This window comes from Nymphaea colorata, chromosome 12 (genome assembly GCF_008831285.2).
Source record: "Nymphaea colorata isolate Beijing-Zhang1983 chromosome 12, ASM883128v2, whole genome shotgun sequence".
NCBI classification, from domain to species: Eukaryota; Viridiplantae; Streptophyta; class Magnoliopsida; order Nymphaeales; family Nymphaeaceae; genus Nymphaea; species Nymphaea colorata.
The window spans coordinates 22,743,464-22,758,224 of record NC_045149.1 but is presented as its reverse complement, the minus strand read 5'-3'; the positions used below and the strand labels follow the sequence as shown (position 1 = coordinate 22,758,224).

At 35.6% G+C, this 14,761-nt stretch overlaps 1 protein-coding gene across 2 annotated transcripts in view; it reads left to right on the top strand.

Annotated features, from left to right (window-relative positions):
- Positions 1-14,761, top strand: part of LOC116265767 (uncharacterized) — a 63,253-nt gene that overhangs the window by 38,500 nt on the left and 9,992 nt on the right. The window contains exons 19-28 of one of the 2 annotated variants that reach the window (XM_031646652.2): positions 1,863-2,027; positions 4,381-4,528; positions 6,602-6,702; positions 9,466-9,621; positions 11,741-11,788; positions 11,879-11,986; positions 12,138-12,212; positions 13,000-13,050; positions 13,132-13,278; positions 13,361-13,491. In XM_031646652.2, the coding sequence (XP_031502512.1) occupies positions 1,863-2,027; positions 4,381-4,528; positions 6,602-6,702; positions 9,466-9,621; positions 11,741-11,788; positions 11,879-11,986; positions 12,138-12,212; positions 13,000-13,050; positions 13,132-13,278; positions 13,361-13,491 (1,130 nt within the window). The remainder of the gene's footprint in view (positions 1-1,862; positions 2,028-4,380; positions 4,529-6,601; positions 6,703-9,465; positions 9,622-11,740; positions 11,789-11,878; positions 11,987-12,137; positions 12,213-12,999; positions 13,051-13,131; positions 13,279-13,360; positions 13,492-14,761) is intronic. The other variant, XM_031646653.2, reaches the window with a different exon arrangement.

Below are 14,761 nucleotides of genomic sequence, written 5' to 3'. Positions count from 1 at the left end.
AGTTCCATGCTTCTATTGCCTTTTCATGGGAACTAAATTTGAGGCCATCTTAGGCACAGTCATACTAAGCATCAAGATGCAACCTTATCATTTTTCATCTCCTACTTATCTATAACCTTTTGATACTTTTGCTCACTCATTTCCTTTAAGAGCTTTTTCAATACTATTATTGACTTTAACAAGTTTTAGAATGGGTTGACTATTGGTACGTCTTGTGATTCCCCATAACCCTTGCCCCTTGATGTGTCTCCGACTCTCCAAGTGCTTGTCAAGTTTGTATGTTGGAATAAAATTGGACTTGTTGGCATGAATATCATTTCCTTGTTTGAGATCAGCCATTTGAGAAAATTTACACTTAACAACTTTGAAGAAGAACAAGGATTTGATAATTCATAAAGGGCATGAACTTCCATGGAGAGTCAATAAGACATTTCAAGAAAAGTTTCAAGAAATTGAACCTCTGTTCTGATACCACGTAAAAATCTCCTTCAATCTCACAAAATAAGTCACAAGAACTTGGAAGATGTCACCAAATATCACTCTTAACACAAAAGGCTTACAAAAGCCAAGAGTGTCCTCATGCAAGAATAAATGTGCATTAAGGCATAAGAGTAGAAAAATATAAAATATTATTGAATATCACTTGGGTATTTCGTATGAATGAATATACAAGGGAGAAGAGAAGTATTTATGGAAGGAAAAAGATGCAGCCTGGTCAAAGGCTAACTTTGACCAGATAATAGCTCAAAGAATAAAAAACAAACATACACTAAAAAAAGCAAATACAGATAAATGAAATAATGTCAAAAGATACATAAAATCGTATACACACACACACACACACACACATATATATATATTATTATACATATATTATACATTACTGTGCATGTAAACACACAAATTTGTATTAGAAAACATGTACAACAGATATGTATATGTGTGTGTGTGTGTATGTAAATAACATGATTCTCTAAAAAGTTTTAACATGGACATCATAATTAAGCAGTTTCCCCCCTTTGGAGGTCTAGCATGATCTCAGTCAAGTAATGCAGACTTCAAGTCAGCAAGTTTTTTTTCCTTCTGTTTCATCCATTATCTCTATTTTAAGTTTGTCCTGCTGGAAAATTTTTCCAGATAATGAACTTGTTTTAAACTAAATGTAGGATTAGATGTAATGGTGTCGTGAAATAGCTACAATGTTTGTTATACTGCAAAAAATTAGTCAAGACCTTCTTTGTAACTTTATATTTGTTCATTGAAGACATCTTTTCAGGATTTATCCTAATTCCCAAAGTAGAACTATGTGCAGTTGCTGAGTGAAAGCTAGGGAGTCTTCATATTCATGCATTTGTTGTTCATGTCGTCTACTTCATAAGTGGTATGATGCCATATCATCTTTATCACAAGTTAAATTTTCCTTTCAAGAATTATAGGACCCATGCTAGCTTCAATAATCTCTAAAAATTCATCGCAACTATGAATATTCTTTGGATTAGGTTGGCAAGATGTTTTTGGGCATCAAAATGGCAGATACAGTTTTGGAGAATCATGGGAAAGAATCTGGACATTTGAAGCAGAAGTGACTACTAGTTCTCAAGGTTGTGGAATCAACTGTGGCTACTTAGGAGTTTTTTAAATGGTGATACCTTAGATTGTTAACAAACATGAACTGCATGATCAACTGGTCTACATGCTACGAAGCATGAAATGTGTAAAACATGAACTGCCAACAAATACCAATAATAAACAATTCGAAGTAGTGTGTGTGGTACAAGGTGTTCTGCTCTATGTGTACCTTCATGTGATGGATGATCACTGTCGCTTCCTGTGACATCTTTTTTTTTTTCCAATTTGTGCAGATGATGTGGAAACTAGTGAAGTCTGCTTGGACTTCACATGCCAATTGCAATAAAAGAAGACTTGCACCCATTGCCGCACTCCTATCTTCTATCTTGCATCCATCTGTATTTGGTCACCAGGCAATGCATGAGACTGTTGACTGCAGTCCCGGTCCTTTGAAGTGGGTTAGTCCCTTATGTAATTGCCATTGCATACTTGTTTGTGTGGATAGATAATTAGCATCCTGGTCTTCATGAAAGGATAGAACTCCATATATTGCTTGAGATTATTGTTTTTACCTTTATATTTAAATGTAAGCAGATTGCAAAGCTGTGCTGCCTTAGTCAATTAGCTATATAGTTTTTCTTAAATGTTTGCTGGTCATGTATTCCTTCGGGGGTTTTTCTTGGTTTTTCAAACAATCCAGCTAATGCTCTTTCATAGAAAAATAGATGGCTTTGATAATTTTGTTTCCTCTCTATACTTGATAATAACTTGATATTAAGAGTGGGGTTAATATGTAAGACTGTCCCTTTAGTGGCATAGTTGATACCTTATGCTGAACTCTGTTGTGTTAGATACTTATGCATGATCTATATATGATGTTGAAGTTACAACCACAGACTGGCTTGTCGGTTTATTCTATCCAACCCATGGTCAGCCACATTTATTTGCATAAATATCTGTACGTGCATAAAGAGCTCAAGCAAACTTGATGGCATAAAGGGGTGTAACACTGCCAGGTGCAATCCTGTTGGTGGATGTAGCAGAACATTTTCTGCTAGCATTTGGGCTGCCAAATATTCTGGAACCTTCATTTGAAAGGGTTTAAACTTTAAAGTTAAACATGTTACTTGATTTTGAGACACTATAGCCGTTTAGACTTAGGTACTTCCATGCTTGGTCCTTGAATTTCAAATTGTAAGGTTTAAAGTAGCTAAATCTTAGAAACTATGTAACACAAACACTTCTGAAAGGTAGAAGTATCCATGTTGATGTGGCATGATGCTCGTGCTCGTAGGGGAACATTTTGCAATAATATGTATTTTATAAATGTAAACAATGAATAAATGTGTTTTGCTTAAAATCTTATTATATATATATATATATATATATATATATATATATGTATGTATGTGTGTGTGTGTGTGTGTGTGTGTGTGTGTGTGTGTATACATATATGTATGGCCATGTGGGTACTCTGCACCCATATCCTTACCAGCCCCATACTGGCATCTGTATCTGTACCCATGTGACATAGCTTAGAAGGCTTCTAAGTTCTGTAGCTACAACTCCAAAGACATGAAATTTTAAATGATAACTATATTGCCGTTAGAGATCAAGTCTAGTTTATGTATATTAATGATTGACATCACTCAAAGGTGGTTGTTTCTTGTTTTTATTGGGAATACAAAATACAGAACAAATCACAAATCATAATGTTTCACATTGTTTATACCTTTCCTGCCCTGTCTATGCATACACATAAAAAAAAGAAATCTAAAAGCTAGAAAGTTTTGAACATGGTCAAAGTTCACTCAATTCAAAGCATGATGGGCTCACCCTTGGATGTGTCGACTGCACCTGTCATTGTCAATGCCATGTCCAGGGCCACTCCTGTGTGTTGGACATGTGGGCACAGGTATATCACCCAAGTCAGTATTTGTGTGACATAGAAACTAGGGGTGTTCTACTAATTTGCTTTCAAAAATGTCCATAAAAATTCAAAATAGTTATCAAAATGTTGGAAGGACCCAAAAAATATAAACTATATTAAAAAATGATTTTTTAAATATTTTGCAGAAACCTTGTGAAAATATCTCTTCATTTTGATAACATGTTCAAAATATTGTGATGAGTTCTCTTTTTTAATTTCACTTATTTTTTGGCTTTTTTTCGATATTTTGAAAATATTTTTGGTACCGAAACATGTGCTCATTAATTTTTTATGTTTTGTTTTCTCGTCTATGTACTATTTTATTTTAGTTTGCTTTTGATGTTAAGAAAATGCCATCTATGTACTTTATTTATTTTGATGACACATCTGCACCCTTGATTTATCTTGAGGGTGACACCAGTATTTCCACTCTGAAAAGAACCTATATGATATGGATTCCATGTTCAAGTGTAAAATGAGTTGAATAATCTGGAACTGGTATTTGTATCTTCTCTTCTGACTTTTACTTTTTGTGCTTAAATTCAAATTGTTAAATACATACATTTTTCAACTAATAAACAATGGAAATTATATCCTATAAAAGTATATTGCATGTAATATCCGTGTTGTAAATAAATTAGACAAATATGCACACGTACAACATTAACTAACTTGTGCTTGTCTGTCTGTTCTTTGTCTATGATGAGCTTGGGATTGTCTCTGACTAACTCCAATCTGTATAATTTGAGCTTGAGTTGGTGAGGGTTCTCTCATTTAGCCCTTACCCTGCCTCTTTATGCTGTAAATGCTTGTTATACCTTTTACATCATATCTTTTTGCTTCTGTACTGAACCTGTTGTTGATTCTCTCTTTGCTTGCAGCTTGTGGAAAGAATTCTCAGTGATGGTGCAAAGAGTCCTCGAACCATCCGTCTTGCTGCTTTGCATTTAACTGGATTATGGTTTTTGTATCCTCAAGCTATCATGTATTATATGAGAGAGTTGAAACTTTTAACGCTTTATGGTTCTGGTATGAGTCCTTGGTTTTTTTCTTTTTCCTTTCTTATTGTGAAAAAAAAAATGCATTAAGTTTCTCCTTTTCAGGTGCATAAAAAGCATTAACTTTTCCTTTCTTCATTCAGATGCATAAAAAAGCATTAACTTTTCCTTTCTTTGTTCAGATGCATAAAAAAGCATTAACTTTTCCCCACTTCAGAGGTTGGCAGTTTTATCATAGCCTATTTGTAGCACCAATGTTTTCACTTTTCATTTTGATTGCTTTGTTGAACTTTTAGGTGATGGCATTAGACTGATTTCTATCCAATATCTTATTTAAAGGTAGGACACCTGATGGGCTTCTGAATCAGTGAGTCATATAGATAATGATTAGTTTGTTCTGTTTCACCAAAAAGGTCTATGGTTCAAGTCTGTTTTATCTACTTTTGTTGATATGGGAATTGATATTCTCCTTCAGGCAATGTTTAAGCTAGGGTTTTGAGCAAGTCTGAGACTCAGGCTTGTTACACTTGGATCTCAAAGTGTAATCTCCTGATGTGATTTGAAACCTTGAGTTGTGGATCTGCTGAAGGCAGGTAGAGGGAGTTGGATTCCAAGTGGAAAAAGCACAGGGTTGGGTTAGGCTCCATTCTTGTTCCAATCAATGTTTTAAAACCCAGTGACTCGGGACTCGACTTGGCTGTTCTTGACTCGTGACTTGGTGGGTCAACTCGGTCACTTGGACTGGGTTATGTTAACCTTTTTTCTTTAAATATATATATATATATATAACTTGTCTTTTAAACATAAAAAGTTTGTAAAATGACTTAATTTCACTTATATGATTCAGAAACAGTTAAACTAACATAAAGTGAAGTCACAACTAAGTTCATCTGCCATAATTTATTGCAATTTAGCATGTCGAATGCAAAAACATTAAGAAAACTCAATCAATTTAGTTAATGTTGCTTGACTTTAACAAACTGAACTTGTACCTTTAATAAAGTAGCAAACTAAACTTATAGCTTAACATGTATCAACCATAAACAGCAATAAAATATTGAAAAATGAAGTAAAATGAGTCAACCTAGTGGGTTGACTCGTTAAGGGGGAGAGCCGAGCCGAGTCACCCAAGTCACTGGGTTGACTGGGTGAGTTTTTAAATGTTGGTTCCAATCACAATAGTTGTGCAATTTCAAGAATTCCCTGAACTTTGACCAAATGTACCAATTTATACCACTATACCTTCTCCGCACTATAAATGCAAGTCAATTATGGTTTTGGTTAAAATTGAAATCTCTCTTCTAAATCATTTTAATCCCTAAAAGTGTGGTTCATTATGCAGCTGGCTGCAGCGTTAGTTTTAATCTCCCAAAGGGATATCTATGTTTTCATCTTGAAACTCTTTAAGTTTAGCTTGCTTTGTCACTTGATTCTGACCCATGTAAGAACCATAAATTTGGCATTTGTGAGCAAATGTTTAGCTGGAAGAGATTCATGCAAGACCCAGTACATGATACAAATGGTAGCTATTGGCTACTGTAACACTACTTTTTTGTGTTCTTGTGTAGTGAGGCCAATTTCATGACAGATAACCTGAAAATTGAGTTTCTTCCGCTCATTATCTGCCCCATTGCCATCTATAAAAATTGCATTTGTGTGGCTATATCTGTGTGTGTGTTCTAGTGTATCTTCTTTCTCTTTCTTTTCACTTTTGTAATTCTCAGTCTCTATTCTTTTTACTTTCTTTGGGTTCACAAGCAGAGGTAGCCAAGCTAGCTACCTCTCCCCTTGTTGCATAAAAAGGATTTGAAGCCCAGTGGTATCTTATGCTTATTTATGCATTTTATGGACTCAAATAGATAATAGTGTCAGCGAGTCTTGTGTGCCTTAGAGCACTTTTCTTGTTATTCAACAACTTGGTGGCTTTCCATCTTGTGTATTGGCTGACTTGAATGAGTGGTTGTTACTTTAAGATTCTTTTTTCTAATTAGAACTTGTATCTTTTAATTATCATCTGATCCCATTTAGATTCGTGAAATATAGGAATCTGAGTAGCTTTTTCTTATCGCATATGCTATTAGTGATGTTTGTGTACTGAACACAGTGGCATTTGATGAGGACTTTGAAGCCAGTATCACTGAAAATGATGATGCAAGAAGAGAATATTTGTTGCTAGCCCGGGGGCCTGATCCTGAACTGACAGAAGTAAGATTGACCTTTTTTGGGTTTATATTATTCATATGTATATATGTATGCATGTATGTGTGTATGTATTATTGCTGAATCATTCTAAGGTCATTTCAATCCATTCTTAAAGTTTTAGTAGTCATTTTTTTAAGACTGAAAGATATATATATATATATATATATATATATATATATAGAGAGAGAGAGAGAGAGAGAGAGAGAGAGAGGGACAATAGGACGAAGGAAAGAAAGAGAAGGAGAGAGGAGGAAATGAGGAGAGAGAGAGAGAGAGAGAGAGAGAGAGAGAGAGAGGGAGGGACAATAGGACGAAGGAAAGAAAGAGAGGGAGAGAGGAGGAGATGAGAGAAGGAAAGAAAAAGAGAGAGGGAAAAGGAAAAGGGAAAGAAAAGGAAGAAAAGGGGAGCGCGAGAGATAAAAACGAGATAAAGAGAGGGAAAGGAGCAAAAAGCGTGGGTGTAGAGAGCATCTCCTACTGCGCATTGACCTTGGTTGCATGTTGTAGCCCCACCCACCCTTTTTTAAGAATCTATGTGGCTTAGGTTTTCACATTTTTCTTAAGTCGAACCATGTTAAGAGGTGGCTGATTATTTTTTTTATCCGAAAATGTTTTGCTTTTTTTCAGTATGGTTAGAAGCGAGGAGTTTAAGTGTACCATGCCTCCACTCTTGTGTCTGATGAAACACATATTTCATTGCTTTTTTTGGTTTAAATTATTCTTTTCCCTCCTTTACATGGTTTTTTTTATATCCTTTTATGCTCTACACTATGCGGCCGGCTTCAACACTCAACAGTTTTTGTACCCTGTTTCAGTTTCTTCGTTTTTGTTTTTTTAAGAAAAATTGTTAAACTATTCTTTCTACTGTGTGTGGTTTTTGCACATTTTTATGCCCAACTCTATATAAACTTTATCAGTACCTAAGATATTTTTTTTGTTCACATGTTTCAGATAAAGCACATACTACCTCTTTTTTTTATGGTTTTCAGCATGTTCTTCTGTTCACCACTATGCATCATCTAATTTTTTGTTCAGCATAACAGTGAATTTTGTATTCAATTCATTCCCATGTCAAAAGAAATCCTAAATAATATTTTCACTTTTGTCAGTCTGTGCACTGTTTCTCTTTTTCAGTTAATACCTTTTTGCTACGCATGGTCTTTTCTGCATGCTTAACTTAATTTTTTCTGTTCTGAGTGGCTTTTATTGCTTTTGACAACTTACTTGTTATGCTTCTACATTTTTCATCGTTCTTTCCTTTGGAGTCTGACTTGGACTCCCTTGGGTTTACCAACCAGTCCTTTTAGGTATTTGACCAACTTCGGAGTGATATTTTATCTTGACCCTTGAAGGAATACCTGTACATACAAGAGGAATCCTGGAATGAGCTAGTCATTTGCTAGTCCAACAGTTAGAAATGTATTCGGCGGGCTGTCCCAGCTATGTTGTTAAAAGGTCTGGATGGGCCTAGGTGGCAGGGCCCAAAGAAAGGCTTAGGCAGCACCTGGGCATCACCTAGGGAGTCTTATTCAATAGATAAAAGTGTGAAAAAGATGAAAAATTGGAAGAAGAAAAAAAATAGAGAAGGGGCAAGGTGAGGGCTTTAAAGACCTCCACCTTACTGCATCTAAACTTTTAAAATTTAAAGCTCTTTTCTTTATCTTTGACCACCTAGGTGCTTCAGTATGCATTCAGGTTACCACCAGTGCCCAGGTGTGCCTTTAAAAAGGTGGGCCAGCGGCTAGTCCAAAGTCCAAACTGGTCAACTCAAGTTGACCAAAAGACCTGCTTAGAATAAGTGCATAAAAACATACACAATTACATATATGTACATGTGTAAATTGCATTATGCACTTCTGGATACTGCTGTGGTCCCTTCAACTGTCCACCTTGGTTTGCTTTTGCGATGCATCTTATTTTTATTTATCCCTCAAGGATTTCAGAAAAAATTACATCTTCACTTTTAATGAATGTTATACTGTGCACGTATTGCGTCTAAGCATAGGACAAAGTTTCATGCTACCTATCCTATGTTTGTGTTTGTTTCCATCCTTTCTTGTGTTTCCACCAATCTTGCTTCTGTGGAAAGTGGAGACTGGAGTCTATATTAATTCCAGATCTTTTTTCAACTTTTTGACTAACTCACCATTATGACCGTGTCAAGGGTTTTGCCCTAGTCCACATTATTTGCATCTTGAAATTCCCTTCACATTTGAATATGTCGTTCTGTATAAATCCATTCCTATCATGTGATGGTTTTGTTCTCTAAGTGAATGGCGATTGGCCATTGAAATGTTATAGCTCGTTTATTTCTTCTGCCTATATTCCATGTGCATGCCATTCATTTTGCTTTTCAATGTGAAGTTATCAATACCTTGGCAGTTGAAGAAATTTACTCGTTTGCAGTCCTGAATTGATCCTCACAAACTATTAACCTGTCTCATCAGATTATTATAATCTGATATGTTCTCTTATTTACCTGCACTTAGGGTTATGGAAATCAAATTATAAGTCCTGCCCAAAGGAGATGAGTCATGGTCGCTCGGTTTCCTAGCTACAGCTTGTATTTGGCATAAACTGAAGAGTGTCCTGATTGATGGTCATAACGTGTAACCATCTACCTGTATGTCCCACGGGTTTTAGAGGCAATTTTTTGTTCAACGGAACTTCAAATGTTGATAAGGATACTTTTGTTAAGATATGTACCTGTGACTCTAAGATCCTCAGTCCCTGACTGATTCTCACCTGATTCTTTGGCATATGCAGTCATTTGTCAATACAGAGATGTATGCTCGTGTATCTGTAGCAGTTCTTTTTTATAAGCTTGCAAATTTGGCAGAAGAATCTGAAGGTGAAGGAGCAAATAAAGAGATAGTTATCCGTTGTGGAAAAATGTTTCTTCTGCAACTTCTGGATGCAGCGGTATACAAAATATCTTATTGTTACTTTAGTTCACCATAGGTTTCTTTAGCTAATTCTCTATGAAATAAAGATAATTACTGCTAATTTGTGGTGTACATGCAGTCTCAACCTGGACATTAATGGTTTGCTTGCAATTTTGAGGTCTTAAAAGTATTTCTGCATAACTTCTTGCAGATAATACTCTACTGTCAAGGAATTGAATGGAGATATTGAACTAAAATATATTCTGCTATCATTCCCAGTCCCGCCTTTTGTTATCACTTGGTCCAGGACCAATTGGATGGGGTGAAAAAAATGCTACTAAAATCCCTTAATGGTAACAAGAGGGGGAAAAAGTCACCTTTTGAGGTTATGCAGATTGGACCAACTCAAAATATCATTATATAGGTAAGGCCTAAGGGTAGAGAAACAGGAATAGCTAAGGTTTCATCTATCTAGATTGGTCAAGACAGCACCTTATTTTAATCTATTTTATTTGTCCTTTTCAATGATAAGGAACCTTCCAAAAGCATGGTATTTAGTTGTCCTGCAGTGCATGAAGTAAATACTGATTGAGTTATCCATGTCCAACCCACTATAAAGTCCACTTGCAAAGGACCCTGCAATATGGAATTCAGGCATGACAATGATTGAAGGAACTGCACTGTTTATCCATGAGCTATTAGGTAACCGACATGGATGTGACCTAATGATGATTATTTTTGTTACTGTTAATACTATTTATAACTTTTTTTTTATTTATAGCTTTTTTTTAAATTTGTCTATAATGCTAAACTTGCTTAAAGTTTGTGTCTTTGATGGCTTGAGGTGGGTTATTAGATATAGAACATCTGCACTTACTTCGTCCATAATCAGATCAGTTCATCCAAAATTGAAGCATTGAGTAGATTGAATTAGTACGGGCAATTTGATGAAGAAACACTTCTAAGTTCTCAGTAAGCAAACTTTCATGTATGGTATACTTTTCTAATAAAACGTAGTGAATATCCTCATTTAAGAATGAGCAGTGGATATAAGAATAGGCATGCTTTCTTGTAAAAAGTTACAGGGGAAAGCTAGGAAGCTTCTAAAAAGAAAATAAAAACTGAACAAAAATACTATTAAAAGAAAGAAATTGGTCATCGAAGCATTTGAAGATCTAATGATTTGTAGTAATAACCAACATGGTAATAGCCTAATAGGACTAAAGTTCCAAAATTTTCTGTTGTCTTTTTTTAACCATGGTGTATTTCCCAATTTAATCATTTTTTATCTGTCGAGAATAATATTGTAGATATTCATATTTAGAATATCAACTATTTTAGACAAATATTTGCACAGGGTTTTTTTGAAAGGTTAGTTCGTGTAAGTTCAATGTTTTGAGAGAGACTGGTTCATTTACTTATGCGACTTTCATTGCCTCGATGGATGTGCCATAGGATATTAGACATTTGTAAGCATGTGAGCTCAATTTTTTATTAGAGGAAGGACTAGACAAGGGTTTTTGATAGTGCTCTTGAAGGAGCTTTTAGAACTGGCTGAAAATATAGTTTGTAAAAGTCACTTTCATTTTTGAGAAATGCAAAACTAGATGACAAGACTTGTCTCATTGTTATGAGATTTGGCCATTCACAGTGCTTTTACTGGAAGTAACCAAACTAAGGTCTAATAATGATGGGACATCAAGACATCATCCTGAGATGATAAACTCAAACCATGGGCCTGAATCTATTTGAAAGGAATGAAACCTGCGTGGTGGATATGGTATATATAAAGCATATGTTAGATAAAACTGTAAACTTCCACATTCAAGAATATTAAAATTAGAAGTTTGGGAAAGGATCTATAGATTCTATACATAGACACCTAAATGAAGTTTGTGTGTAATTGTGGCCATGTCTATGTCCTAAGCCAAGCTTTCTCAAAGTGCTTTCCAACTGTTTTGGGATTCACACCTGCGCCCATATGTCATATCTTGCTTCCAAATTTTGTTTCACAGTTCAGCTATTTTCACTTGAAAAAGTGTTTTTTTTTTTTGGTTCACAGTGGTTTATGAGTCTCTTCCTGACTTAATGGTGCCGATAAGTTTCTTGCACATTTTGTTTTCTTAACCAAACGAGTTTTACATTGATCAACACAGGTTAATGATAAAGATCTTGCAAAGGAGTTGTATAAAAAATATAGCAGCGTAAGCATATCTGCTTAGTTTTCTGGTTAAGATGCTCGTTCTTTTCTATGCTGTGATGGTTGGTTTGACTACTTGATTTTGATCATGTAGGTCCATAGGCGTAAAATCCGTGTATGGCAGATGATATGTATATTATCTCAGTTTGTTGATGCTGATGTTGTTCAGCAAGTAACTTCTACATTGCACACATGCCTATATGTAAGAAACATTAACACATTATCATCCTTCTAGTATGAGTTTTATTTTGTGGAAAACAAAGTGCAGTTGTTGCTACTATATTGTTGTGTTTTATGTCTGTCCTTTTTTCTCCTACCCCTTTCAAAAGCATGAGCCTCTTCTTGGACTGCAGAGGAACAATTTGCCAGCTGTCCGTCAATATCTAGAAAATTTTGCAATCAAGATATACTTAAAGTTTCCAACAAAGGTGAGTGATTACTTGCTCTTTTTTCTCATGAAATATGCATCTTTTCCCTCTCTTCCTGCATTTTCCACTGCTCCACCTATTGGACCCAAATGCCGTCAGTAGTTTTTAGTTATCTGGCTAAACATTGTATTTGTTAAAATTCAGTAAGACACTCTGCAATGTTAAGCTGAAGAACAAATTGATATTTCTTGCCAAACAGAAGAAGATAAGACCTTGATATTTCCTCATTACCGAATCCAAATTCAAAACATAGCAATCTAATTTGTAGCCATAGTTATTTTTTAAATGAAAACAAGTTTTTGCCTATCTGGTCTCACGCATGCTCATGCTTGCCTAAAAATTCTGGATTCCAAGTAGTTGTTCAAATTCTAGTGTACTAAATAATTGAAATGTCTATAGAACTTTTATACTCTTATCTTGTGAACTTGCTAATCCATAAGCATGGCCTTATGGTGCTTGTATTTGCTGTTAGACACAAGAGGCTTTGTGATATTATTGTCTATATGTTAATTTAATAGTTTTCTGACATGAATACGTTGCCTCCTCATTATTGCTGATCATATGAAGGATGATTCTGCTAATGCAGTCTAACAATTTGCAACTGATAACTTTCTATCTTACCTCCTAACATTAATAGAAAACGAGGTTGTAAAATTGATTACTTTTTGAGTGCACACCTTTCTATTCTTCTACTGTTTAATTCCATTAGTTAGAAAAGTGTCTTTTCTTTATTCTTTTTTGAGGGGAGCTGACTTGGAGTTTTCTGTCTTTAATTTCTATTTGGCAGATCAAGGAGCAGCTAATTCCCATTCTTCTGGATCAAAGCATGAAGCCTCAGGTAGTTCCACTGCCACCATATAAATACTTCTTGAGACATTTCCATTTGTAAGGTACTAAATCCTTCATTTTTGGATTGCAGGCCCTCTCTTCCTATGTTTTTATTGCAGCAAATTTGATCCTTCATACTTCTGAATCAAGTGATCAGTTGAGTTGCTTGTATCAGTTGCTTCCACCAGTAATCACATTTTTAACAGCTCATCACCATAGTCTCCGTGGTTTCACTCAGGTTCTGCTTCTTTTAAAATCTCTGCAACACTGTTCCTTTTTCCGATCATCTACAGTTTCACTTATATTCATTCCTTCTGCAGATTTTAGTGTACCGTGTCCTTGACAAACTGTTGCCTGCCTGTGATACCACTGTCTCTGAAGTAGTATCTTTGGAGAGAAGATGTTTGAATGCCATTAAAATTTACTTGCATGAAAATGCTGACTGCAGAAGGTAGCTTGCAATTCATCTATCTCATGTGGTTATCCTCGAGAGCCGAATTTTTTAATCTTGCCTGCTTTCGATGACTTTCAAATTTCAATTTCCTCCACAATGGCACATGGTTTTTTCTTGCTTGTTACATGTCATTGAAAATGCTCCACTGACTTTTTCATGTACATAAAATGGAAGGAGGCATTCATTGAATCCTTTAGCCAGTACAAACATAGGGACATGACACTTCATGCTGTTGTCTGTTCCTGAAATTAGTTGTCTTTATATATTTGAAGCGTTATTTGTGGTTGTTGTTTTGAATACAAGATTCCTTTTTGTAACTTTTAGTTAGTGCATTTAGAATCTTCTGTTGTTCTAAATGTAATTGGTTGGAGTTTTGCTATATGCTTTCAATTGTAGAATGATTGCAAATTTTTTTGAAAGCCTAGCTGAAAGCAGGAAACTGATAATTATATTGATTCCTGTCCTTAGTGTGTTTAATCTTGTACTATGTCTATGATGACATATATGTTACCATTCTAAAGCTGATAGAGGTATAGACTAACGAGTGACAACCATATATTCGTGAATCCTGTAGCCTAAAAAAGTGCAAGGATTGGGCTATTCACTGAATGGGGGAGATTTGTCCTTTTCTGCAGCTTGAATCAGCATATTTCAGTTTTCTAAGCTGAATACTATATGCTTCCTGGAGCATAACAAACTTTCCTGGTGCTGAATGGGCTCACATATGTTGAGTTTACATTCAGACTTTTGGAGTACTGCAGTGGATTGACATGAAAATTCCAAATAGGTTTGAGTCATTTGACCATTCATGGATGCAAGGTGGATGAATAAATAACACGGATCAAATCATGGGTGATTCTTCCAGTTGCCAGCTTCACCGCTCTGGGGAATTTCATTACCAATGACTTACCAATGTGACTAGCTCGACCAATCCATTCTGTCAAGGAAAGCCCATCCATTTTGTCATTACTTGAATTCAAATTCAATCTTCTTGGAGGGGCTCCTTTGTTTAGTATGAGTAAGAACCCAGCACCCATCAGCTTCCTCTGACCCCATTCAATGAAAGTAGAGGTAGGTGGACGCTAGGCATTCTATCCTTCGATTTTGGCATTCAACACTAGGACCCAATGGTCGACTGTTGCCAGTCGCAAAGCCAACAACAGCTGCTTCTCAAGGACAGCCAGAACAATCCTCAATGAACTTGGGCCAGCAGTCATCCATCCATTGGTCCAACATGTCTCCAATCCTCCACCCATGCTTTCCACTA